Source organism: Eubalaena glacialis, chromosome 19 (assembly GCF_028564815.1).
Source record: "Eubalaena glacialis isolate mEubGla1 chromosome 19, mEubGla1.1.hap2.+ XY, whole genome shotgun sequence".
In the NCBI taxonomy this organism is placed as follows: domain Eukaryota; kingdom Metazoa; phylum Chordata; class Mammalia; order Artiodactyla; family Balaenidae; genus Eubalaena; species Eubalaena glacialis.
In genome coordinates this window covers 15,093,239-15,120,558 of record NC_083734.1, presented here as the reverse complement: position 1 = coordinate 15,120,558, position 27,320 = coordinate 15,093,239, and the positions used below count along the sequence as shown (strand labels likewise).

Below are 27,320 nucleotides of genomic sequence, written 5' to 3'. Positions count from 1 at the left end.
GGCGGGGTAAGCACAGAATAGCAATCTCCTAAGGAGAAATCACAAGCCCTGCAAGATTCCACACAAGTTTTGGACACACAGCTGAGGCTAGAAGGTACCCTTCTGTCAGACATTGGCAGGGCACGAAAAAATTAAATTGATCGTGGGACTTCCCTGGCGGTCCAGTGGTTAAGACTCCACGCTTCCACTTTAGGGGGTGTGGGTTCGATCCCTGGTCGGGGAACTTAAGATCCCGCGTGCTGCATGGTGTGGCCAAAAAAAAAAAGGAAAAAAAATTAAACTGATTGTTTTCTGTCTGCCTTCAGAGAGCAGAGAAGGGAACTCTCCTTTGGATTCTCCAGCTATCAACATGTAAATAGTACAGCAGTAGGAGCCCTGGTTGCTAGGTGTGGCCCAGACAGCCAGGATGCGGGTGACCACAAATGAGCAGGAAGAGAATGGAGAGTTTTCAGAGATGTATTCATTTGGCTCAGTCTCTTAAGGCCTGGCAGTGTGAGGATGAGTACATATGTGGTTCCCAGACTTCAAGGAGCCCTCAGCTGAGAATCAGAAAGCTGATCTGGAGAGGCCCTGTGCCCAGGCAAGCAGCGGGCGGGCAGCCACACGAAAGAACCCAGCTCTGGCCAGCAAGTGTCCTCTGCAGCCCAGCCCTGCACCTGGCCCGTCCCGCTGCTCCTTGTCTGCTGGCTCCACGGTGTACACTCCCTGCCATCTGTACTAGTCCCTCCTCAGCTTTGGACCAGCCTGCTTTCCCAGCTCTCTACCTCCTGCTTCCTCACTCTTGGGTTCTCTCCCTGGCACAGTGTTTTCTGCCAACTGCTCACTTGATCACTGACCTCTTTGGCTAAGCCTTAGGGGTCATTCCTGCAAGCAGCCTGTCAGACATTGCCGGCTGACCCTGATCTGTCTGTCCGCCTCTGGCCCTGTGAAGCCAGAGATGCACTAAAGCACAGTGAAACGAGAGTGTGGAAGAGCCACACAGGATCCTTTTCAAGGCAGCATTTCATGAAGGGCACACAATGGAATAGTCTGAGTTCACGCGAGACTCTGGCTTGGAGCTCTTGAGCCCAGAAGGCTTCCTGGAGGAGGTGACTCTAGAGCAGGGCCTTACAGAATGGATGGGATTTAGGTAGAGGGTTTGAGACATTCCAGGGCAAAGGCCAGAGTAGGATGTCCATGGTGTACTATAGGGCAGACTGGGTAATAAGGCTGGTGACGCCACATCACAGAAGGCCTTGAGCACCAGGCTGTGGTCCTTGAACTTGGCGCTTTGGACTTTGGAGCTTTTTGAAAAATTTGATTAAGGGGAGATCAGTGCAGTAGTGACATTTAAGCTAGACTGGAAGAGAAATCCCAGAGGCATGTTATCCTCTGATATTTCTGATGGACTCACTGAGCTCCCACTGTAGCCAGACCTCAGGCTGTGGCTCACGACAGGCCTACCTGTGGGGGGAGAGAGGCTGCTCCCTTGGGCTCTAGGGCAGGTGGCCCAGGCAGCCTCTGCCTCCTTGCAGCCTCACAGGGTACTTCAGCTTCATGGCATTTTTTGGGGTCCCCTGTGCATTAGTTGTTAGTAAGTTCTTTGGCAGCATTTTCCATTGATCTTACCAGTCAGCATCCCACTGCGTTTGACTACCAAAATATAAGGTAGAGAAAATCCACAGCCTGTTCTAGGGGGCGGGGTTGCTGAGAAGATGCCTCTGCAGCCTCGCACAGGCTGGACCGGGAGCAGAGTGCTGGGGGTGTGGAGCTGGGGGCCTGAGGTCCCGGGGCCATCACTTTCCTCCCTGTCGGCATCTCCCGCGGCCCAGACTTCTCCCCTGGGTGAGTGTCTCTCTCCTCAGCAGGCCTGCTTTCGTGGGGGTATGGCCGGCTCTCCTGAATTCCCTCAGTCTCCCTCCTCTCCACCATGAAGCATCTTTTACATCATCAGGTCCGTAACTCACAATGTCTGTGTGTCTCCCCATCCCCTTTCTTCTTTCTTGCTCAAATAGAGCTCCCGTGTCCTCTCCAGGTGCACCGCCCTCCCGGCACCTCCACATGTTCACCAACCTGGAAGCTCTCTGAACCCCATCATTTTGGGGCCTTTATGGAGGTTTCACTATGTAGGCATGAGTGGTTAAATCACTGGCCATTGGTGATGAACTCAACCTCCAGCCCTTCTCCCTTCCCCAGCTCTTGAGGTCAAGAGTGTGGAGCTGAATGTTCCAACCTTCTAACCACGTCTCTCTGGCGACCCAGACCCGTCATCTCGTGAGCATCCAAAAAGACACTCACTCTTACCACTTACATTCCAACAGTCTTGGAAGCTCTTGTGTCAGGATCTGGGACTAAGACCAAATATTATAACAAAAGATGTTCCTATCACCCCAATCATTCAGGAAATTATAGGGGTTTTAGGAGCTCTGTGCCAGGAGCTGGGGATGAAGGCCAAATATATACGCCTCATTATGTTACAGTATCACGATGTGCACGTACATACACTCCATACATATGCAGAGTCAGTGGAGGGTTCCACCGACTGTCTGGTCTTCTCCAAATCCCGCAGGGCTGTATCTGGGGGAGCTCATGCTCCCTGCTTGACTCTGTGTCCTGGTCTCTCACCCCACTTTCTGTCTCCTCCTGAACGTTTTGATGAGGGTGCTTTCACAGAGCAGTATGAGGTACCTTCCCCTACCCGCACCCAAGCTGAGCCACCTCCACCTGGCCTGTCTTTGTGCCTTATAGCGCGCAAATGACTTGATCAGACCATATTGAGGCCCATGAGGGCAGAGCTCCTCTGTGTCACCTGGACAGGCTTGGGTGAAAATGGGCAATGCAGAAGAACCCGGAATCCTCTGAGCATCTTGGGAGCTGGGCTCAGAGCGCCCCCGGATTCTGAGTATCTCCCAGCATCCCGAGGAGCCCTTGCATAAGGTGCTGCCACTTCGTTCAGGTGTCCGTCCAGGTGGTGGTGGGAGAGTCTGGGTCTTGAGGCTGTGCCCTCCAGTCACCCCTTTCAGAGATGGCAGGACGTGCTGCAAGCCTTGAGGAGGCGTCTGCTCCCAGGCTGGTTGCTGGTCCCTCGGGTGCTCTGGCCTGAGCCCGGGCCGTGTTAGCTGGCAGTCTTCATGGGGCCGCTGGAGTTCACCAAAGCCTGGCACGTGGCCTCCATCCACTTCCTTTGCCTTGGGGAGTAGCTGGGTTGGCCTCCCTCCTCCCAGCGCTTTGTGCAGACTGGGGAATTTGTAGCCCTATAAGCTGCTGACAAATGCCTTTCTAAGGAAAGGGTTTAGACGCACTTGGCAAAAGGCAGATCCCATTAGCAATTCTCTAATGCTGGCTGTTGGAGAATACCATGTTCTGCGCAGGGAGGCTCAGAGCCCCTTCTCTCCTGGGTTAGAGGCCCTCGCTGGCTTTGTTCCTCTCCCCCCCACCCCCGCCCCCGCCTGTGGGGCCAGCGAACAGGGCCTGGGGTGGACGGAGGCCCTGCCACCAGGAGAGCAGCAGGGAAGACCGGGAGGCAGTTGTGTGAGGCCCGTCGCTCTCCCGAGATCTATTTATCTTCTGTATCTCTGTTGCCCTCTTATTCCTCATCCTTATCCTCTGGCTTTTTCTTCTCCTCTTCCCTTTTCCCTGCCTTTCTTATCCATTTCCCGCCCTTCTCCTCTCTCTTTCCCTTCCTTTGCCCTCTTCCCTGCCCCTTTCACAAAATGGACTTGAGGCAGAGTCTCTTTATTTTCTATAGAAACGAAACATTCAGCCATTGTGTTTTTCAATGAGTAGAGGGCGAGGGGCCGACGCTGGTGTTTTTTGTAGGCAAATCTCAGTATTTAAAGGGCTGGCGCAGGCTCTGTGGAGTTGGCCCCCTGGGCCTGGGGAGGGCGGCTGTCTTGGGGCCTACAGAGCAGCCTCAGTGCTCTTCTCTGCTCGTCTTGTTTCATTCTGAAAACATAAAAAAAGGAAAAACAGGAAAGGACAAAGAATAATGTAACAAACACCCATGTGGCCACCACCTAGAACTGACATCTTTGCCTGAGGTATTTATCAACGAATGGGAGCATTAAACACAGACCAAGTGGGGTTCCCTTTACTCCTCCGTGGAGCATTGCCCCTTCTTTCTCCCCAGTGGGGGAGAGCGGTGACACTATCATCCAGTCATTGTGAATATTCCTCATCTGTTTTCAGATGTTCACTGCGTCTCTGAATCCATGAGTAATGTATAGTCGTGCTGGGTGTGTTTTTAGAAGTGTACTTAAGTGCTGACGTGCTGTAATATCATAATGCAGTTTGCTTTTCTCACTAAACATTATGTTTTTGAGATTTATCCCTGTTGATATTTACATCTGGTTTATTTCAGTGCCGTGAAGTGCTTTGTTGTACCACAGCCTGTTTATCAGTTCCACTGTCAGTGGATACTTGGTCATTTCTGGCTTTTCTGTATTACAAGAACGCTGCCATTTTAAATGTCTTCTTTGGGACTTCCTGGTGGTCCAGTGGTTAAGACTCTGAGCCTCCACTGCAGGGGGCTCGGGTTCAATCCCTGGTCCGGGAACTAAGATCCCGCATGCCACGTGGCACGGTCAAAAAAAAAAAAGTCTTCTTTGTGCCTCCTGACGCGGGCCTTCTGGCCGAGTTCAAGTGGGCCCAGACTCATCCCTTTGACTTTCTTTGGGTTTCTCTGAGCTTCACCACTCAAACCAGCTGCCTTCTTCCTTTCCTTAACTCTCCCAGCAGGGGAAGGATTGGGGGAGTAGGAGGGGGAGGAAAAGAGGGATGTGATGAACGGAACTGGGGTTGATGTTGCCAAGGCATGGTCTGTATTTGTCATCCCACCCCTGCTGCCCTATGGTTCCTGTTTGATTTTTATTTAATGTTAGTGCATTCATCATAATACCATTTAACAAAACTTAAATATGTATCTATTTCACCCACATTCCTGCCTTCCTAGCACAACTGTTTTCACTTTTCTGAGTCCTTTTGGTCTCTGTCTTCAAGCATATTTCTACATAGTTGTAATTGTACACATAGCACTGTGTATTCTGCATTTTCAACTCATCCATGTATTACAAACATTTCCATACTGCTACAGTGTTCATGATGACCATTTATTTCCGTGATCACGTAACCACTTGCCCTGCCACGTGCCCTAACCCACTCTTCCTATCTTGGGGTCTGCTTTTCCTCCCCTTTCTCTTCCCCACTGCCAGCAATCTTTGCGATCACACTGCCATCTAGAAGCAGAGAAACAAAGTTGGGTTACGGCCCTGACCAGGTCCTCTCCCACCCCCAGGTGCTGCCCCAGACCCACCACCTCCTTTGAAACTCCCTCTTTCCTTGGTGATAGGAAAGCAACCAAACGCAACTGTGGGACAGTCTCCGTGCACATGGCTTTTTTTTTTTTTTTCCGGCCGCGTTGGGTCTTCGTTGCTGTGCGCGGGCTTTCTCTAGTTGCGGCGAGCAGGGGCTACTCTGTGCGTGGGCTTCTCATTGCGGTGGCTTCTCTAGTTGCGGAGCACGGGCTCTAGGCGTGCGGGCTTCAGTAGTTGTGGTGCATGGGCTCAGTAGTTGTGGCTCGCGGGCTCTAGAGCGCAGGCTCAGTAGTTGTGGTGCATGGGCTTAGTTGCTCCGCGGCATGTGGGATCTTCCCGGACCAGGGCTCGAACCCATGTCCCCTTCATTGGCAGGTGGATACTTAACCACTGCACCACCAGGGAAGTCCCGCACATGGCTTTGAGATGGTTTTAAATACTCACAAATCGGCTCCTCCCAGGAGGAAACAGTATGGAGCCAGCTTCTTAGGCCTTGTTCCTTCTTCTCTAGGTTTTCGGGGAGATGCTGAAGGGGATTCTGAGGCACTGCTGTGGTCCACCCAAGCTCCCCTGGGCGGGGGCCTGGGGCTGAAGCCCTCTCTAGGAGCATAGAGTGTGTGTTCTACTCGCAGAGGTTAAGCTTGGGGTGGTGCGAGCGAGAGAACACCAGCCGCACACGTGGCAGCATTATACCATCCCTGGAACCCTCCCTGTGGTGTTGACGTCGCCTCGGTGCTCTGTTTCTTTAGCGAACTCCCTCCAGCCAGCGTGGAGGTTTCTGTTTATCTCACGAGAGCAAGGCACCAGTCTTCTGTCCCTTCTCGCGAGCCAAATGATCAACTTAGGGATGATTAAAAAAAATAATGATGAACTTATTTATAATAAGAGCTAATATTTACGGAGTACTTACTGTGTGCCAGATGGTCTGCTCGAAAGCATCTTCTACTTGTCATTTTACTTCCAGCTCCCAAGTAAGACAGGAAACTATCACTACCCCCATTTGACGGTGTGGAAATGAGGCTCTGAGCAGTTAAGTGACTTTCCTGGATCTTCCTTAGAATTCTTACTGTGCTCTTCCTCCAACCGTTCCAGCCATCCCAGCTGGGAAACGACAAGTTCAAGAGAAGCAGAGACGAACTGCTCCCTTTTCATTCCCTTCAGTGAAGTCCCTTGCTGGGGTGGCAGTTATTTTGTACAAAGGCATTGATTAGAAAATTTCCCTTCCCTTTAAGTTTCCCATAAGAGGCTCTGCCCTATTTTCTCCTTAGAAGTCTCTGCTTCGGGGAACCTGCTTCAAGGGACGGGGGGAGCAGGAAAGGCCTGATGGGGTGGGGGGCGGGGGAGAAAGGGGAGAGGTGATCATATCTCAGCCTCCTTCCCCAAAGCCTCAGAGAAGAGGGAGGTGGATGGTGCAGAAGGTGTGGATGCAGGGCCTGCCCTGCCCAGCTCCTCCTTGGGGATGAGAGTCCCCAACCCGGGGCTGTGAGAGCCCCCACCACTGGCCGGCCTGGTAGAAAGAGCGGCAGCTTTTCCAGCAGGCAGACCAGGCTTCCTGTCCCACCGTGGCCACTTACTGGCCAGACGACCTTAGGTAGGCAACTTGAACATCTGCAGAAGGAGGATAATCGTACTTCCAGGAGTGAGTGAGGTCCCACGCCCCGTGCGGAGCACAGAGCAGATGCCCTGAGAGCAAGCTTCCTTCTCTCACCCGCTGGTTCATCTCTGGAGGAACATACACACTTAGGGCTCCGAGGCCGAGCTAACCCAAGATCCGGTGATGGGAAGGCGGCCTGGCCCGATGCTTGTTGATTCTCCTTCTCTGTCCGTGTGCCGGAAATGGGCTTCTCTTGGTTGAAGTCTGTGGTCATTGTACCGAGTCGCTTTCTGTTTACACTCCACAGTCACATGCACCTCATCATCTTGGGCTCGAAGCACCAAATACAAGGGGGACTTCGCTTTCGCGTAGCCGTGGGGGAGGAGTGGGGAGACCCGGGGGCCCAGGGGAGCTGTTCCTCTGTTGACTTGGCGAGGACTCCACAGCAGCCAGCTGGGGGCTTGTGTCCCTGCCCTGCCGTCCTGGTCCCCACCAGCAATGACTGGAGAGAGGCTGCAGCCGTGGTAACAAAGAAGCCCCTTAGAGTAGTCACTTGGAGAAACCGAGGCACCAAACCAGGAAGTGAGCTTCTTTGCCTTTGGATTTTACTTCTCCTGCCTTCTCTGTCCGTCCTCTGTGCCTGCTTGCCCTCCACAGACCAACTCAGCATCCCACGTCTGGGCTACAAACAGGCCTGCCGCAGTGTCTAATCATAGCAGTGGGCAGGCCCCGGTTTAACCCAACACTTGAAATCGCCCAATTTCAGAAACTGATTAAAGAACTTTGCCAAGGCATTTTTGAGATGAGGCATGGTGCTGGGGAGGCACTTGTCTGCAGCTGGCCAGCCTGTCGTGTCGTGGGCCCCAGCCCCAGGCTCCCTTCAGGCTTCTGACTCAAGCCCAGCCCGATCCTGGTTGGGGACACACCTGATGTGAGCCCCAGGCCTCTGGGGGATGACATGCCGTTGTGAGGATGAGGCTGGAAATGCCCCGAGTCTCTTGTACTCTGACACACAACTCAGGAGGCCCGGACAGCTCTGGGCGCATCCTGAAAGCCCCTGAGTGTGCCGGCTATGGCCACGTGCGTTTGTATGTGATGTGTGTTGTGGGAAAGGCAGTCCCCAGAGTCTGTTTCTCTCTGGACCTGTTCCCCGACATGCCAAGCCACTCCTTCTAATAGGTGTGGACATAATAGACTCGTTTTTCCTTTTGCAGACAGGCTCACCACTGCATGCCCGCTGCCCCAGCCACCATGCAGGTCATAACACCAGGGCTGTATTTCTGGTACCTCAGCATCGCCCCCCGTGGCGAAGTAAAATGTCAGCGGAGCAAATTACCGACGGAATGCTGTGGAATCTATAAATATTAAATTGCTCTGGCTTTCCCTGGCCCATATAAAATTAAAGCTCCAGTCAGCTCCAGAGGGGAGGCAGCTGGTTAGTGCAAGGGGGGAGGGAACCAACTGCCAGTGGAGAGACAAGTGTCCTCAAAGGGCAGGGCCGAGTCTGCCTCTGTGGGCTGTGGGTGGTGGCTGGAGGAGAAGCAGCGGGGAATGGGGTACAAAGAACAGGGAGGTGGAAAACTCACATGCGACTGTAACCTGGGAGGGATCGCCTGTGATTTTCCACTGGAGGCTTTATGGTCAGAGGCGGGCTGTGGTTTGCGGGGCGCTTTGTGTTGCGTTTCTTACCCCAGCCCAGGACTCTAACATGAGGGCGACGGCACTGCCGGCAGCATGTTTCCTCCAGGGACTGCCCCCCTCAGGGCGAATGCTGGGGCCTCCCCAAGCAGCAGGGCTGGAGGTGGCGGCCAGCTGTCCTCCTCCTGTCCTCCTGCCCCTGGCAGCCCCTGTCCCAGGCTCCTCCCCCCAACAGGCCCCCTGTGCTCGCACGGGTGGGGCCCTCCTGCCCTTGACCTGTGCTGGGCTACATTGCAGGGGAGTGGGTGTTCACACCACCTCATGAGGTTTAGACTCCCTGCAGGTATGGGAGCAGCTCCTGCTTCTTGGGGATCTCTCTAGGACTTCTCCTCTGCTTCTATGTGCCAAGCCCCCGTGCTGAGTTCTGAAACGCACAGCCTTGTTGATCTTTCCGTGGCGGTGGGATAAGGTGGGAGCTGCAGCGCATTCACCAGGAGGCGGGGGGCGGGGGAGTGACTTGCTTAGGCTCCCGTGGAGAAGTTACCTGCCAACCCAGGGGGGCTCCCTGGCTCTTCAGAGGCTGAGCCCAGCTTCCATCCCAGGGCTCTCCGGCTGAATTGTGTCCTAGGGGGCCGTCCCGTGGACTGTGGGTCCGTGGCCAATCTCGCGCCCTCTCTTGCAGGCATCCCCACCCTCATTGTGCTGGACCCACAGGGGGAGGTGATCACGCGGCAGGGGCGGGTGGAGGTGCTGAACGACGAGGACTGCAGGGGCTTCCCGTGGCACCCCAAGCCCGTGCTGGAGCTCTCCGACTCCAACGCCGTGCAGCTCAACGAGGGCCCCTGCCTCGTCCTTTTTGTAGGTATGAAGCTCAGCGGGAGCCCCAGGGTGGGATGGGATGGGCAGAGCTCACTGGGTGGGGGTCGGGGAAGTCTGTCCCTGCACCTTCTTTCTGTCGCCAGCAACGCAGAGCCTGGGCCTTTGTCTCCGTGGCTGCCGTGCTTCTGACCCCAGTGATTTATTCGTGGTTCTCCCCTGTGGGCGGTGGTGTTCTGGGCGCTGCTGCTGTGCTTTCCTTCCTAGCTGCTCCCGGCTGCCAGCTGGGAAGAAGAGGTCAGCCCGGGAGGAAGCCCTCGGCCCCGTGATGAACAGACCCATTGTTGGGGGCCGGGCTGCAGCACAGCAGCTGTGGGGGGCTGGGCCCCTTAGGCCAAGTCTCATCCCCAGCTGCTGCCGCCGCTCACCTGTGCTCTGCGGAGCTGCCCCAGGGTGGCTGGAGCAGGGCCCGGCCTCGGGCGGCCTCTCCGGGGCTGAGAGCCCCTCAGTCTCCCCGCCTCTCCCACTCTGGCTTTCAGTGGGTGACAGCAGGACACAGAACACCCACTCCAGGCTCCCTGCAGGCCCATGGGGTGACCCTGGTTCCTTCTGCAAACAGAGCAACTGCTGGCCAAGGGCCACCTTGCCCTCTGCCTTGGGACTCGTTGCTTGGTTCCAACTTAAAGTAAATGTGGGTACCGGAATCATGGCTGAGCTGCTGCCATGTGCACCACAGTGAGGGGGCTGGAGAATGTAGGCAGCATCCGACCCTCATTCTCTGGAAGTCTGGTTTGGGGGCCCCCAGGCGGGGAGCCAACATGCAGACTTGAGGGAATCCTGAAGCAAACTGACTTGCAGGCTGGCCCTATGCTTGGAGGACAGAGGCCCTGGGAGGGGATGGCCTTGGGGAACCATTCACCTTGGGGCTTTCCTAGGCAGGCTCACACGCCCACATCCTGGGGCCTGGGAGCAATTCTGAACTGAGGGACCGTAGGGAACCTCACTGGCCATTTGCAGATGTGGAAGTAGGGTCCCAGGGAGGCAAAGCGAGTTCCCAGCATCACGGAGCTAGTTAAATGTGGATCTAGAGTGTGTGGTGCCGAGCCTGCGCACTGGGCCTCCCGGGCAGTGTGGCACTTCTGGGTGAAGGTCCTGTGCGGGCACCTGTTTCCACCCACCCCCGGTCTGCGCTTGCTCTCGGTTTCAGGGTTCAGCAGGAGTGAGCTGCTCCCATGCTGCTGTTTCACTGGAGGCAAGAGATGCCCAGAGGGGGCTCTGGGAGCCCGGCTGGGGGTTCTCCCCTGCAGTCAGCCTGTCCCTTCCCAGCCAAGTCCCGCTGCCAGCTGTGAAGTTGCCAGTGCCCTGGTGCCTCCCAACCGCCACCAAAGCTGCTGATCAGACCACAGTCCTGACCCACCACCACCAGTTCTGCCATTTCCATTAGGAAGTCAGAGATCCGCGGTCACGGCATCTCATTGTGTGATTGTGAGAAAAACTGCCGGGACCTCAGGTCCTGGCTTAGGGGAGGCTCAGCTTCCAAGGTGGGTTTGTGAAGAGCTCAGTGAACAGGACTGCATCTGCCTGGGCATTAGCGCTACTTGGTGAAGCGAGTTCTTCCTGGGGGCATGGTTCAGGACAGCCTGTGTGTGAGAGCAGCGAGCAAGCTGGCCTATGCCTGGGGACACACGCTCCTGCACCCAGGAGGCGAGGCTGGTGTCCCAGGGGAGGCTTCTCTTCCATTCAGGGGCTGCTCAGATGGGCAAGTCAGGTCCTGGACCCAGGCACCACTCCATCTTGACTGACAAGCCAGTGCGTCTCTATGTCTTTCTCTCCCCTGTCACAGATTCTGAGGATGACGGGGAGTCCGAGGCAGCCAAGCAGCTGATCCAGCCCATAGCTGAGAAGATCATCGCCAAGTACAAAGCCAAAGAGGAGGAGGCGCCACTTCTGTTCTTTGTGGCGGGGGAGGTGAGTGCTGCTGTGGCCTGGCCCCCGGGGCTGGCTCAGCTGGCCGGCTTTTAGAACACCAGTGATACAGCCCTTGGGGATGTCTGAAGGGGGTCTGGGGTGACCGTGCTTCCAGAAGATTCCACAAACAAATGTAGCATAAAAAGATGTCAAAACCAATTCTGGCCCCTGCCGCCTCCTTCTTGCCATCTCTCACACAGCAGCCTCAGGGCCGCAGGAGGCCCTCCCACGACAGACCCACCCCCCCCTCCCCCGCCTCTTGCACCCAGGCTACGCCCACCCCGGCTGCTGGGGAGCCACAAAGATCTCGATCAACACTTACTCTCTCTGGGCTGGGTCCAAACCAAACTCTTGATGCTTTACAGAGTGTCTTCTTGGTTAGTCCCCTCCCCCAGCCTGCAACGGGGCCTTTTCCCATCACGGGATGCCGGTGGGGATCCGACCACCACTCCGACCTGCAATTACCCCTCCAGCCCAGGGAGGGTGCTGACGTTCCTGGCATCCCTGTCTCTCCCACCCCAGGCCTGTCCCTGGAGGGCCTTCAGCTGGGCTGGACCGAGCAGAAGGCCCTCCACCGGGGGTGGGGGAGGGGGAGGGACGAAGGGCGGGCCTTAAGCTGGGCCGCCTCCCGAGAGGTCTGGGAGCCTGGGTCCCGCACACGTGGAATCTGTGAGATGGACGCAGCCACGCCCCCTCGGTCCCCTCCCCGGAGCCACCCTCCGCGCAGGCGCCGCTGCCTCCCCCCACCCGGGCACCGGCCTAAGCCAGTTATTGACAGATACACGTTTTGAAGCCCCCCTGCCCTCCTTGCTCCCATCTGTACCTCCAGTTGGTCAGAGCCCCCTGCTCATTTCACGCTGTGTTTGGATCCCAGGGGGTGGCGCGACACCCTGAACCACCCATTCATCACCTCAATAGCCGCCCCTGCTCTGCGGGCCCCTGGAAGGCAGCTGAAGTCACCCTGCCCAGCCGTGGGGTGGAGGGAACAAAGCAGGTTCACAGGGCCCTGCCTTGGGGGGTCCCCAGCCCGCTCCACACAAAGCACAAATGGAAGCCGCTCTGAATGTATTAAACTCTAACCCCTTTCGAACGGCTCGGAGAGAAGAGATGAGCGCAGAGGAGAAAGGGCTGAGCCGGGGCGTTGGCAGGGCTGGAGGGCTCCGGTGGCCGCGTTACAAATGTGGCTGAAAAGGATCAGTGGCAGGTTTCCTATAGGCCAGGCCCCGAGCGAGGTGCCTCACCTGCACCGCCCACGTGCTCCTCACCTCGTGGGCAGGGAACATCATCGCTACCGTCTCAGAGACGAGGAGAGTGAGGCTGAGACCGCTCCGAGTCCGGCCTGGGCGGGCTGTGGTGCTGGCTGGCTCTCATGCTCGCGGAGCCCCACGTGAGCCATTATTGAATCCGTTTCACAGGTTTTAGGAGACCTGGGCTCTGAGAAGTTTCTTGCCAAAGGCCTGCATTAAGTGGGTGGCAGAGAGAGGAGTGAACGAGAGATGAGGAGTGACTCCAGAAGCAGTGCTCTTGCTCCCTCTGTCCGTGCGGGTCTGGCAGACGGGCCGCCCAGCCTGGACCAGGAGGTTGGGCAGAGGCCCAGGGGCATCCGCTGCTCCAGCTCTCCCACCCACCGCCAGGCCTTCCCCTGCTCTGCACCTGGTCTCCTGGCCTTGGCAGCTCTCTTGGTCCAGTTCTCTGACCTCAGAAGCAAGGCAGTCAGGAAGGAGCACAGGGCGCTGGAACATCAGGCACCAACTGGGGGCCTCTGAGCCCTGGACTTAGGCCCTTCACATTCCCCCAGGGCTGAGCGGGCCGTGGCTTTGTCTTGATCCTTTCCTCTCCCGCAGGCAGAAGTTGCCCCTTCTGAAGCCTTAACAGACGTAAAAATTCGTCTCCCCGTGTTTGCTCCCGGGAAAGTGGAGGGGAGACAGCGAGCTCTGGCTTGGCCTCCTAATGGGAATTGGATGTATGGTATTTGTCCAGGTGTCTCCCCTCTGTTTATCGTGAAGATTGTTTATTAACCCAAATGGAGGCCCTGAGTTGGTGAACGCTGCCAGAGATGCTGAATCACCCGGCATTGCTGGGAAGTGCGTGCTCTTTATAGGGTGGGGGAAAAAAAGACAATCACTAATCATCTTTCCTAAAGAACTGCCCTTTCAGAAAGAAATGTTTTTTGTCTCAGAAACCGGTGAGCTTCCTGCTCACCAGCATTTAAGGCCAGGAATACCCCGAGCCCTTTTTCGGCAGGGCGACTCAGGTCTTTTCGTTCAGTGGAGAATTTTGCACATTTTATGGTAAGACAACCTGGGGATGGGTATAGAGAGTCCATTTCCTGTATCAGCAGCGTGAAAGGTAATCTCAGATGGTTGCTCCCTTACAAATCTTTCTCCTTGTCTTTGGATTTCTCTTTGCCTTTATACTTAATAAAGCTACATCTGATACTAGGGAAATTCCTCAGGGCAGTCACTGGGAACGTATGATAAATACAGCGACCCGTGTAAACTTCAGTAGCACTTCAGGGGCCCCGGCTTCTGAACTGGCGGTGTAACTCCTGCCCCCGCTGCAGCTGTGGGGCTGGGGGTAGTGGGCTGTTTTCTTAAAAACATTCTGAAGTTGAAGTCCAGATTGGCCTGGGCCCACAGTGGGGCTGCAGATAATTGAGAGTTGGTTGCAAAAGTAAGTAATCAAAGGACATCCCATTTTCACAAGTTAAAGTTGCTTTCATGCTAATAAAAAAAGATGACTTGCCTGGGGTTTGGGGTGACGCAGAGAGAGAATTTTGTGAACCAGGCTCCCCCTCCCCCTGGCAGGGCAGGGTCCCCTGCTCCCCGTTCTGAGAGCCCATCTTTCCTGGAGGCCGGCCGCTCGCCAGGATGATGGGGTGGTTCCATTCCTAGGCCATCTGGGGAGTCCGGGCCCAGGGGACTCTCTACCCTCTTTCTTGAAAACTTACTGGTTTTCTTTCCTTCTGGTGACTTCCAGGATGACATGACCGACTCCCTGCGAGATTACACCAACCTGCCCGAGGCTGCCCCTTTGCTCACCATTCTGGACATGTCAGCCCGGGCCAAGTACGTGATGGACGTGGAGGAGATCACCCCTGCCATTGTGGAGGCCTTTGTGAATGACTTCCTAGCAGAAAAGCTCAAACCAGAGCCCATCTAGTCGGGCTCCAGCTTCCCGGGATGTTATTTAAAACTCATTCTTCTCCTCCCCCTCCCCCGCCCTTCCCTCCACCCTTGGACTTTTCCAGGGTGTCCCGAATCACACAACCCAAGTGTCCAACCTCTCTGTGGTGCCTTGTTTTCTGCATTAACTCCTCAGCTAGCACCCTAGGGTGCGCATCCTCTCCAGCAGCAGAAGAACCTCCGTGTTTGGAGACTCTGCTTGGGATTCGCGGGGCTGGCATAACCCGGCCCGAACTGGGACTGCAGCGTTCTCTTGGTCCCTAGCTCTTGGTGAGGTATTTGCCAGGGTGTTCTTCTGTCAAGTGGGCACCAAGGGACAGAGCATCGGTGCTCTGGCTCTGCCTTAGGTGCCAGCACGTACGTGCAGAGCCCGAGGGTTCAGAGGCACACGCGCGGTGGGTGGAGCAGGGAGAGGGCGGAGGCCTCCGTGCAGAGCTGCTGGCGAGGACGTCCTTTCCTAAGTGACTTGGTCTGTCTCGGTCTGAGGGAAAAACACCAGCTTGTCAGCCGGTTCTTGGGCAGGGGCTCTCCAGCCCTCAAAGGAAGTTTGTGTTCTTTTCTGGTGAGGAAGAGAGTAGCTACGGTAATGATTCACGTAATAATTGCTTACTTAGATGGAGCGCCTCCCCTGTGATAAGAAGGAGCTGCTCATTCCTTCCTTCTAGCTCTTTCTTCCTTGATCTTGACCTTCTTCCAGTTTCTACCCTCTCAGATGAACGGCCCCTACAATCTTGGAATGTTACTACTAAGTTCTCCCCCTTGGACATCTTCCCAAGAAGATGCGGTGGTCCTGTGTTCCCGGAGGAGCACCGCTCACCAGCGCAGACCTGACTCAGCCCGGCTCTGGGCCTGGGGCCGCTGGAGCTCTGCTGAGGTGCCCTTGCCCACCCTTGGTTACCCCTGCATTCCCTTTTCTTCTCAAAGCAGAACTTAAAAGAGACAAAAAAATTACCAGAAGCCTAGCTTTTTCCTAAGAACCTGCAGAAAGGGCTGTGCCCTGAGGTGGGAGTGCACACCAAAGACAGGTCAGCTAAGAGTAGGCCCTGGGTCCGCTCTGCTGGGCCCAGCTCAGCTCCTTGTTTGGGCTGAACTGACCACAGAAAGGAAGCTAACAGCTGTGCTCTTAGGATTTGGGATGGAAGGCTTTGCGTAGGGCCTCACAGGGTTTCAGCCTATCTCAGTCAGGAGTCAGGGCCTTTAAAATAATCTCAGGCCTCACCCCTGGCTCCACTCACAGCCAATCAAGACCATTTATTTGGAAAACCCAGCCCCCTCCAATTAGCTGTTGACACCGTCGCTCCTTGCTGAGTGGGATTGTTGATTTGTAGTTCAGAGGTACAAATTTAGTTGGTAATTAGACTGTTACTGTTACCAGCCTGAAATGCAGTCACCTAGTAAGAAATAAAACAGGCATCTCTGGACGTTATCAACCACTTGGCCATTCCTGTCCTTCATAACAAAAATCTTTTGGCTTGTGCTGTGCTCCATGGGGTGGGCAGTGGGGCGGGGGATACACAAAGATCCTCTTGACTTTCACCGGATATTTGGCAGCTATGTTTCAGAATTTTTGAGAACCAAGCCCTAACGTGGTCATCTGTCGAATCCTCTGGAAGCCGGGATGTTCGTTTGGATTAGAGCGCCAGAGGCAGATCCCCCGCTGGAGCTCTGGCCGCCACCTCTCCGGGTTTGACTTGCTATTGCAGGGGGTGGAGTCTCAGATTACAGACATCCTTGTGGACACGTACTCATTCCCCCCCTTCACGGGAACACGTGCTCAGAAGCCTGAGAAGGCCAGTTGGAGAAACACAAGGAGTTGAGCACGGGTCCTCCTGTGAAGAATGGGGCAGTAGTTGGAGACTCTCAAACCTAGCTCTGTCCTAGGGCTAGGGGCTGCTCCGGGAGCCCTGCCAGTGTCTCCCTGGGGGGCGGGGGGTGTGGGGACGAGGTGAGGTCACCCTCACTTGGAGGATGGTCGGGATTTCTGTCTGTGCCCTGTACCATGATGGCCTTGGAGCAAAGGTGGTCTCTCTTAGCAACTACTTAACCTTCTGGGGCAAAAGAAACAAAGTCCAGTTGAGGAGTCCTCCTCGCAAGTCACTGCAGCAGAAAAATTAGGTCATTTGTGATCCTTCTACGGTCCATGCAGGGCCGACTAAACTACTTGCCACTAATGTCAACTGGACCCTTGACACCAGAATTCCCCTTCTGGAGGGGGGTGTGGAGGTTAAGATCAATGGGAAGGTTTACCAAAAAGGTGCTTTTGGTTTATACGGTGGCGACTTTGGGGGAAAAATGCTGGGGGAGGATCACCTCACCAGTGAAAAATCCCGGTCTCTATAGTGCGAGAGATCTTAAAGGTTATTGATGCAGACGAAGTGGGTGGCATCTTAATTCCCACTAAGCAGCTCCAAAATATCTTAAAATTCTTGTCGCTAATCGGAAGCAGGTTAAAACACCAGCTGTGACATACTCAAGGTCTTCCGCCGGCAGCAAGGGAAACCATGCCCTGCAGGTTGAGGCAGGATGGTGGCTGTAAAAATGCCACCCTGGGGTTCCAGATCTGTGTTCACCACAATGACTTCCAGATCCAATTCTACCTATTTTCACAACAGAGATGAGATTTTTTTTTTACCTGTCCCCAACAATAAAGATCTGCTTAAGAAAAAAAGTATGTGTGTGGGGTTGGCACGTACAGTGGGCAGCTGTAAAGGCCAGAGGGCGACTGAGAATCAGCTTCTTTTCCAGGAGTGAGGGGGCTGCCTGCTACCCCCGCCCCAAGTGTGTCCTCGCAATCAATGACTCGCGCTCATCCAAGCGCAGGGAGCCTGTTCTGCTTTTCTGGCATCAGCCAAGCTTCAAGTGGTAATTTTCAGCCAGACTGTGTTTTTTCCTGTTGCCTAATTAAAGCCACTAAAAAGCTGTTCTCTCCTCCTGCGGCCTTGTTCCAGGGCAGCAAACGGAATTCTGCAGTGATAGACATAGTAGAATGTGGTCCAGGAACGGAGCAGCTGGACCCAATGAGGTCATCGGAGGAGGAGAACTACACACGCGTGTGCGTGTACACGTGGAGAGGCCTGCGGGCTTGGAGTGGCAGCCCTGGGAGGGGCCCAAGCGAGTAGCTGGTCCAGCCCCTCTAGTCACGCAAGCATTCTGTTCACTGTCACCTCCCCCTCGGGCAGGCCCCTGCTTGCCCGCTGGGAGCAGGAGCTGAACACAGTGGCGGTGAGCGGTGTGGATCGTGGGAGGTCCGGCAGTGCCCCTGCAGCTTCTCTCCGGGTGCTGCGGCGTGAACCGAGGACAGCCCGGAGCTCAGGATCTTCCATTTACCCTGAAGCAGCTGTGTTCAGTGAGCACTCAAACCTAAGTCCCTCTTTGCTGACACCAACAGGGACAAGAGCGCCCACTGCTTTCCTCCAAGCAGGCTGCTCAAGGGAAAATGCTTTGGGGACAAACGGCTGTTGTATATTCGCTTCATTATTGATTATTATTAGCGAGTGGTGCATGTGTGAAGGGTAGAATATTTTCCAGGAAACAAAAAGCTCAGATGTAGGAAAATCTTATATTGGGTCTACTCTATGGCCGGGATTTCTCCTTCTATGAGGGTAGATCTGGCATCAGGACATTCTAGGTATGCCTAAGTGTGAAAGCACGAAGAGAAGTAACTCTGCTGCATTTTTCAGCCTAAGTATGTCTCACCCTCTTGGCCTTCTGGAATACTTCCCGAGTCAGGAAATGTGTGACTAGATTTGGGTAGGACTTGTTCTGAGGGGCTGTAGGGTTTCCATGCAACAATGTGCCACCTCATGAAAGCCTCTGTCCCCAGGCCTGTAGGCCAGTGTGCAGCCCCAGGAAGGCAGCCAGTCTCAGGTCTGACTCCTGGGCGCTCTTGCCTCACACAAGTAAGTCACCCACACGGGCTAGAAGTGGGATATGGGAGGAGGCATCATTAGGACCCAGTCCCCCAAAACAGATCTCCTTTGATATCAGAGGATATGAAGTCCCCAGCCAGTCAAGCCACTCTGCCGGCCTGGGGTCACAGAGGTGCAAGGGCGGCTGGGAGGCCAGACCCTGCTGCAGCCACGTCTCTCCCCAACCTTAGTTCTCTTCTTGCATTTTGAGGAAGGATCAGCTTTGGTGATGGTCTTCTCCAACTATGAGGCCTTAGTTGAAAAAACTTGCTCCTCCCTACAAAACAGATGTGAAGAACAGAGCTGCTACCATGCGTGATGTATGCAGATTTTCAGTACCTGGCCTTTGAGCAGCGGCCTGGCTTCCTGAGGCTATGAGTGCCTGCAGCTGCTCCAAGGTAACGCGGGACCCTGGTTCAGGGACTGTCAGTCACCCACAGCGGCACGTCTGGCTTCTAGCTTCTTTCTTTTGCGTGTTCACTGATGCAGAGGATGTGAGATCTTGGAGTTTAAAGGTGTCTGCACAAGTGTGTCCTTTAAAACGCCTTTTTCAGGTGGGCCAGTCAGTTCTGCTCCCACAGCGGGTGGAGACGGCTTGGCCAAGAGGGGCCCACAGCACAGCCGTGGTTTTCAGCACCAGTCGGGGAACCCTGGGCAAGGCGCTGATCCTGGAGTCTTCGTGTGGTGGCACAACAGAAGTGGAGCAGTTCAGCTTTTGGTGACATCGGGTGTTGCTAATAACCCTGGGGCAGGTGGTAGAAGGCCCCAGTGGAAACCAGTCCCCCGAGGAGGTCTGCTTATCCTCTGGGCCTTAATGACTGAGATTCTAACATGAGCTAGTAGCCACGGCTGGGGGAGGGAAGAGGACCTTTCTGCCTCCCCTGCCCTGAAACTAAGCAGGGCGAGGCAGTGGGTTCTCAGTGTGAGTTCCAGGCACCTGGGGACATCAGCATTAGTCCAGAGCTGCTTTCCCAGCGGCTCCATTCAAGGGGAAAAGATGTGCTAGTATTTTCTGAGGCAGCTACTTCCCATTTCTGTCCATTTCCTCCCTAGTTTTTGGTCCAATGTTCTATACTTCAGATTCTGCCGAGAATGAATGACAATGTGGGTGGGTCTTCAACTTTAGCACCTCTGAGCACAAACAGCTTGCAAAAGGCCCACTGTGGTGGAGGGAGACTTTTGACTCCATCCTCTTTCACAAGTTATATCCAGGAAAAATCCCCACCCTTCCCGTCAGGGTTGGGAGTGGTTGGGGCGTGACTGCCCCCTTGTGGCAGAAATCACCATTACAGCCACATGCAACACAAAAGCAAGGGGCAGCTTGGCCAACCTTCTGAAGGCTTCTCTTTCAGCCAAGCAATGTGTTTTACTTGTCATATACTGCTCAGTTTTCATTCCTGTCTCCTGGGGAAATGGTGACATAAATATTGGCCTCAAAACTGAGAAGAATTCCAGATGGCTAATTTCCATCACTAGGCAAACAACTTCACCATTTGCTTCCCCTGTAATCATTTTTAAAGAAAGGAAAATTTGCCCTCCCCTCTGCTAAGTTATACCCACAAATATACAAAAAGAACTCACAAGGCATGGTATACAAGTCATTGACTATAAAGTGAATGGGATGTAAATGTCTTTTCCTTCTTACACCCAGGATGATAGAATGACTTGCTAGGTGTGCTCTTCTGCGGTGCTTTGTTTTTCTGAACAAAAACAAGGTATAGGGTTTGTCCTTTCATTGGTTTTTATTTTGCAATAAAAGTCAGCAGGTACAATAACCCAGGGACAAAAATTGCAGGAGACTGGTTTCATGCTGAAAAGGCATGAGCCTCTTTTTATTTTTTTTAATCTTTATTGTAGTATAATTGCTTTACAATGGTGTGTTTGTTAGTTTCTGCGAGCCTCTTTTTAGTGGTGTTTCTTTAGCACTTTTCCAAGGTGTTGGGAGACTGTCAATATGAGTGGTATCGTTCTCCGGTGTCCACTGCCCCCAATTTCGCCTGCTGGTGTGACGGGCATTATAGCTGTGAAGCTGGCAGAGGGCCCCAGCCTTTGTGGGCTCAACACAGCATAAAGGCTGTGGGCTTTTCTACTTCTTAAAAGCTGATGGGGGATGGAGAGTCTCAAGAACATTCTGGGGGCCACTGTCACCCAACATTTGTGCGGGGCCCTGGGCAGCCCCAGACCAGAGTGGGACACCAGAGCAGCTTCTGGCCAGTCAGCCAAAGAGATTGTTCCTTTAAAAACCCCTCCCCTCAAACATAACAAAGCAATCCCACTGGGGCACCACTTGGGGCACGGTCATGCGTGACCTTTTGGTCTTACCAGGGAGCTGGGCGAGCCAAGGGGGGAGAGAGGGGTCCACGGTTCGTCTTGGGCATGCTGCAACTCATCGGACCTCCCTGTGATGAGCAGCTGAAGGGCTCCCAAGGAACCCCAACCATGACAGGGGCCACTGTATGGAAGGGACGTGGTGACACTACACTGCTAGTGTCTTTGTCCTCAACTCCAACCATATTCGCTGTGGTTGTAAAAGCACTGCTTGAACTAGGTCCCATACTCTAGTTCCTGCCATCCCACCTCACACACACACAGTGACTTACTTACACACACAGCGATTACCACCTGCCTTTGCCCTCGTGTCCCTGGCTACATCCCGCTGGCACTTGGTGAGTAAGGATCCAGCTTGCCCTGGTCCCCTGGGGGTGTGAGAGAGAGAAGAACAGCAGGGTCTTGCTGCAGAGTTGTGGGCTCAAGGGCCCCAAGCTCTCATCCTCAGAACCTCAGCCTCTCCCCTCGCAGGAGCCTCTGTTCACACAGCCTCCAGGAACAGTGGCATTTTCCTAACAGTTCTGTTTATGCAGGATGGGGGATTAATGTAAACAAGTAAGTCATTACATTTAACCAAAAGTGTTATACAAAGTAGGACTAACAGCAGGAAGCTAGTAAAAAGGGTACAGCTTTGCTGACAGATGCAGGATTAAGCTGAAGATTTAAGAACTGTTTCCTCCTTTTCTGAACCAAGTTCTCAAAAAGATATCTGCAGAGGTGCTAAGAAAGTATAATGCCACCTGATGAATTCAGCTCTTTCACCAGAAATGGGGGAAAAAAATTGTGTCACACATATACAGTGTTTAAGTCATGGCCTGAATTAACAATCACAGAGATTAACACAGCCAAGCCAAAAGAAGAGCCAGCTACTGAACGCCATCACCTGTAGCCCTCAGCTTCCTGGGTCATTAATCTCAGCAATGTCCTCATCACTAGGCCAAAGATGAAAAGACAGGCATTGAGACCCACTGACCACACTGAAATAAAACTTTTTAATGTAATCTGCGGGTCTACACTTCACAGGGGTTTAATTTCCACTGACCAATGATCACAGAAGTGAGTGACCAAGGCCGGCCTCTAACCAGCGCTCCATGACTGCAGAGCACCCCCAGCTGTGGAGGGAGGGGTCCTCCCTACCCAAGGTGATGCCCTCAGCAACTTTCTGGGCACAAAGATGCTCCTTGGTGGACAATTTTTAAAAACATACAGCCATGAGGAGCATTTACTTATGTTGTCTGTTACCCACACACACGTACATATACACACGTATATAAAAGTCGGTGGAAAGATGGAGATCTCGGGAGGAATTCTGACCTTTGTTATTTTTGAGGCTGAGCAGAAAGTCAGGGAAGTTCTTATTTTTCCAATAACCACAGAGACAACCTAAAACTGAGGACTGGCTTCCACGTCCCCTCTCAGTGGTAACTCCTGTCCCTGCTCAAGTGTTCCGCCCTCACCCGCAGTTGTCTTTTCCCTTCAAAGAGCAGGATGCTCGCAGCCATGGCCGAGTTCAGGCTGTCCACACCGGGCACAATGGGGATGAGCAGCCTCCCGCCCCCCGTGCTCTCAGCCAACTGCAGGGACTCCAGGCTCACGCCGCTGCTCTCCCCACCTATCACCACAGCTGCAGGTGCCTCTGTCCAGTCTGAGTCGTAACTCTGGACCTCAAGTTCAGGGAGCCAGCCTTTATTGGCTGCACTTTCTAGATTCTCTTCCTCCTCCTCATACTCGTGAAACTTTAGGGGTCGTCGGTCACATACCCAGCCGTAGTCACTGGCCTTATTAGACATCTGGATCTGGGCCTGGGCCTGGGCCTGGGCCTGGGCCTGGGCCTGCGTGTAAAGGCCACAGTTGTCAGCCACGTAGACGCGGGTGTCGGTGGGCAGGTAGTTGGGCACTGCTTCCCAATCCAGGTTGTTGATGATGGGCACTTGGAAATGTGCGCCCATACCTGCCCGCAGCACTTTGGGTTCCCAGGCATCCACACAGCCTAGAAAATAAAAGGATCCAATTAACATTACAAACCTTCCCAGACATGGGGACTGTGAAGTAAATCAGATTAATTCTGGATCAGGAGATAAAGCAAAAAACGTCCTAGCGTGGCCTTCTTGGTGGCGGGGACCTCTGCCTCCCCAGCTATGGCGGTGTCCAGCCCAGGTCCTGGAGGATTCATTCCTGCTAGTGCTGAAACAGATTTTATTCATCCCTTCAACGTTTACCACACACAGGGAATTCCCTGGTGGTCCAGTGGTTAGGGCTCGGTGCTTCCACCCCTGGTCGGGGAACTAAGATCCCACAAGCCATGTGGTGAGGTCAAAAACAAAAAACAAAACAAACAAAAGAAACATTTACCACACACGTGCCAGACATTGGACGGGAGATGCGAGAGCCTTAAAGTCCCCAAACTCAAGGAGCTCATGATGGAGTGGGCAATGGCGTCGGGACGACATTTCAGCAGGTGACTACACTATCAGTAATAACTGATGTAAAAGAAGCATGAACAAGGTAACAGAAAACCCTTGTACAAAGCAGGGCTATCAGGAAAAACCACCCGAGAACACAACACTGAGCGGGATCTTGAAGGTTAGGTGGGTTTTGTCAGAGAATGACCGGGTCAGAGGACAAAGTTACAGAAGTGGGAAGAAAAACTAAGTAAGGTAATTGGGCCAATTACTGAGTGGGGGTGGGATGGGGGTGAGGTGGGAGATGAGACCGGAGGCAGGAAAGGACCAATTTAAAGGAGGCTAGGTATGCCAAGCTGAGGAGTTTAGGATTTTATCCAGAAGACAATATAATGACCCTGAAGGATTTTAAGCAAAGTAGTGACAAAATCTGGTTTATGTTTTGGAGAGACCCATTTGGCTTCCATGTTGAATCTGGATTGGAGCAAGGAAGATGCTAGAAATGGGGAAATTAGATCGGAGGCAATTACGGTAATCCAGGGAGAACCAAGGCCACAGCCCTTTCTCCCATACACACTTCCTCTCCCTTCCGTGCAGTCGTGCTAAACCCAACCACCTCTATGCATCAGCAGACACTTGGCCTTTCCCACAGGTCGGGAGACAGCAGGACCAGGGCACCACATATCCGCTATCCTCCCCGACTTGTTAGCACGAGTCTCCTCATTATAAGTTATCTTAATAGCCTGTCAAACTTCAGGGTAGGTTAAGTAGGCAAACCAAGTTTAAAAAGGAAAAAAAGACACGCAGAATGTACACTGTTCACATGGACCCCCAACCACAGGGACAAGGCATGGGAAGTGGGCTGTGTGCCAAGAGGTGGCAGGAGGGGCGGGCAGAAGAGGGGCCCAGACTGGAGGGGCGCCATCTAGTCTGACCCCTCCACCGGTGGGGAGCAAGGGACAAGATGAGACTCCCCCTCATCCTGGTGTCCTCAACACTGGCCACCACACCAAGTGTTCCTACTCTTTCCCTACCTCTCACACACCATCCGCCAGCATCAATGTGGAAACCACACTGCCTGGATTATACAGGTGCATTCCCAGACCACACCTGCTCTCAGAGGTCTCAACAATGAGGCAGGTGAGTGGGGTACTGATGATGGAACCCTGCACCTCACTCATCCCAGCGGAGAGATGCATCCCAACAAGGTGTGACTGGGAGGAGGAGCTGGCAGGAGCAATTTAGGCAAGTCTCAGCAATGGGACCACTTTGGTTTACACCAAATGGTAGCTTGACTGTTTCTGATGAATGATCCTCTCCCTCCCCGCTCCCCCCAGGCTGTAATAGCCCTTTTAGGCATGTCCCAACTGTTAGGCAAGTCTGTTTGGAACCAAGGCTACTAATTCCCGTTTCTGATGAGAGGAGACAACCAAGTGTTCAAACCAGCATCTGTTTCTTCCCTGATTAATTATAAGTTCTTTAATAACGTAGCAGATGTCAAAATAACTTTAAAGATAATCAACATGAATGAGTGTGCCAGGCACAGTGCTAAGTACTTGATATACATCATCTCACTTAATCCTTAGAACAACCTCACCAGGTAGATTCTGTTATGCCCACTTTACAGATGAGGAAATTGACATTCAGGATACTACTTACTCACACATAGCTACCAAGGGACAGATCCAAGATTCAAATACATGCATGTCTGCCCACAGAGCCAGCTCACTTACAAACAGCCACCTAATCCACCCAGTAACACGTGCTCTTACCTTTGGTGAGTAACACTTTGCTGCAGCCTACGCCAGCAGCAGATCGCAGAATTGTCCCCAGGTTCCCAGGGTCGCGGAGATTGTCACAAATCAACAATATGGGCAGTGCGTGGCGAAGCTGAATCTCTGGGTATGTCATCCTAACGTGGTCAGGTTTGGCAAAAATCCCTAAAGAAACAAAAAAGGTGGTTCATTTGTCTGATGTGGGCATAGGGAGTAATTTGACTTTTCATTTATTTATCATTCTTTGTGTATTCTTAATTACATACTAGGTGAAAACATTCTGATTGAGAAATTCAGTGCCCTCCTCTCCCTCATAACTGCTTTCAACCTTGGAGTGTATCCTTTCAGAACTTGTTCCATGCATCTCCCTACATGTATGTCCATCTACCCATATATAAGTGCTTTTTCTTTTACCTAAAAAAAAAAAAAAAAAAATCACACTCTATGAAATTATTCTGTAACCTAGTTATTCTTTTTTTCTTTTTGGGCCTCACTGCATGGCTTGTGGGATCTTAGTTCCCCGACCAGAGATCAAACCCGGGTCCTTACCAAGGACAACTATAGCTAATAAGAGCACAGTTACTTAGACTGAGTGGAGGACTTTAGTAGTCCAAGTCCCCACCCTACGGGAGAGTTCTGGGCACAGGGGCACAGATTCCTAGGATTTGCTGGGTTACAGAAACAAGAGACGGTCCCCAGAATTTCCGCTCCCAATTAATAGCTGTACAGTGAGCCCACTACAGGGAATATGCATGCACAACTGGTGTGAGAGGCCCTGGCCTAAACATTAGAATCTTGAAGAAAACGCCCTCCCTGCCCCAACTATCCCTTACTATCCAAGAGAAATCTCTACACTCACACATTCGATTCTCGTATCTTGAATGTCAAAAAAGTATAAAGAGTTTAGTCTTTCCATATTTAGAAAAAAGACTTTCTAAGTGCTAACAGACAGTCTATTAGAATCTTGAGTTGGATTCAATCAAATGAAGACAAGGTTTCCTGTTCAACAGGCTAAACAGGGCGATAAATTGCAGCTTAACTGCTCAGACCTGCTTCTAGAATAAGGGGGTCAACAATATATAGGTATTACCACACTGGCAGAGGTTTTGTGGAAATGGAGGGTAAATCTTTTGGTAAACATTTTAACTTTTTTTTTTTGGCCGTGCCTCGTGGCTTTCGGGATCTTAATTCCCCGACCAGGCATCGAACCTGGGCCCACAGCAGTGAAAGCACTGAGTCCTAACCATTGGACCACCAGGGAATTCCCAACATTTTCTTAATTTTTAGTTGAACACTTAAGGTTGAAGAAGTGACCCCCAAAAAATAAGGTCTGAGGAAGACTGATTATTCCCTAGAGACTATTAAAAAACCACAATACAAACGACAAAAAAATGGCTTGAGTCTCCACTGAAAATACAAGATGCACAGATTTGAGAACTGTATTTTTCTGGGTGTCTTAAGAAAAGGTTAGGCACAGTAATATTCTGAATTTGGTTTAAATAAAATTTGTTGCCCTGAGACAAATATGAACAAATAATCCCAAGTCTCTACTTCTACAGACACACTGGATTACCACTGACCCATTATTCCTTGTGGTGTTACTAGGTCGGACCAATCCTTGATGTCCTCAAATTTCACCTTAATGAGGCTAACACCTTTCAGCTTCTCAATGGGCAGCTCCTTTATGTATTCCAGACGGCTAAAGAAGAAAACTTTGGGCACAGCACCAGCCTTGAGAGCATCTGCAATCAGCCTACGACCTTCCAACAGGATCTTCCCTTGCTTTTCCCGAAATGGCCTGGACTTAACTACTGTCATCACACTGCTGTGGGTGGAAACAAAAAGACGGGTAATTACCAACATCCCCGTTACGGAGACACATCTAGTTCTAACAGACATGAAGAGCTTCGCAGGGAAAGAAACGAACTGTTAGAAAGACACTTATCCTGCCCTCCGTGCATAATAAAAACCAGCGAGTTGTGCTGGAAGAAGTCCTCCAACGGGAGGGAAGAGGTCAAGGTCTCGTTGTGAGGAGGAAAGAGAAACGAGAAAACTCGACAAGCCTCAGGAACACATCACCTCAGCCTTTTGTCTCCAGGGAAAGCCTTATCATAGCGAAGCCCCGACTCTTCCCAGGTGCTGGGGGTCTGGGATGGGGACACCTGACGCGACTGCTTCAGTCGCTGCTCGCGGAGACTGGCCTCTGCCGCCGCCTTCCGAGGCTGCTTCCCGGGACCGGGCTTCCGTTCCACGACCTGACCTGATGGAAACACCACTTTCACGGGGCTGCGCCGCAGCGCCCGGACCCAGCGCCGCGCGTCGAGCTCCCAAGTCCGCACCACCGGCAGCAACGGTCGCGTGGCCCAACACACGCACTCCCCCAGCACCGCCATCTTCCCCTGAGCCGTGAGCTGC

At 53.1% G+C, this 27,320-nt stretch overlaps 2 protein-coding genes and 1 long non-coding RNA gene across 3 annotated transcripts in view; 1 reads left to right on the top strand and 2 right to left on the bottom strand.

The window, feature by feature from the left end:
* The window catches only part of NXN (nucleoredoxin), a 140,360-nt gene extending 124,438 nt beyond the window's left edge, over positions 1-15,922 (top strand). The window contains exons 6-8 of the mRNA XM_061175475.1: positions 9,206-9,385; positions 11,183-11,307; positions 14,287-15,922. Coding sequence (XP_061031458.1) covers positions 9,206-9,385; positions 11,183-11,307; positions 14,287-14,469 — 488 coding nt within the window. The 3' untranslated portion in view covers positions 14,470-15,922. The remainder of the gene's footprint in view (positions 1-9,205; positions 9,386-11,182; positions 11,308-14,286) is intronic.
* Positions 3,710-13,246, bottom strand: LOC133079800 (uncharacterized). The gene is made up of 3 exons (XR_009698309.1): positions 12,961-13,246; positions 12,573-12,764; positions 3,710-3,924 (listed from the first exon to the last, which is right to left on the bottom strand). It is a non-coding gene; the product is annotated as an uncharacterized LOC133079800 (long non-coding RNA).
* Positions 15,923-20,203: 4,281 nt separating the features above from the next.
* On the bottom strand, positions 20,204-27,299 carry MRM3 (mitochondrial rRNA methyltransferase 3). Its single transcript, XM_061176702.1, has 4 exons — positions 26,985-27,299; positions 26,486-26,730; positions 24,903-25,070; positions 20,204-22,718 (listed from the first exon to the last, which is right to left on the bottom strand). The coding sequence occupies exons 1-4, from the start codon at positions 27,296-27,298 to the stop codon at positions 22,144-22,146; spliced, it is 1,302 nt and encodes a 433-aa protein (XP_061032685.1). The 5' UTR covers position 27,299; the 3' UTR covers positions 20,204-22,143.
* Positions 27,300-27,320: the final 21 nt, after the last annotated feature.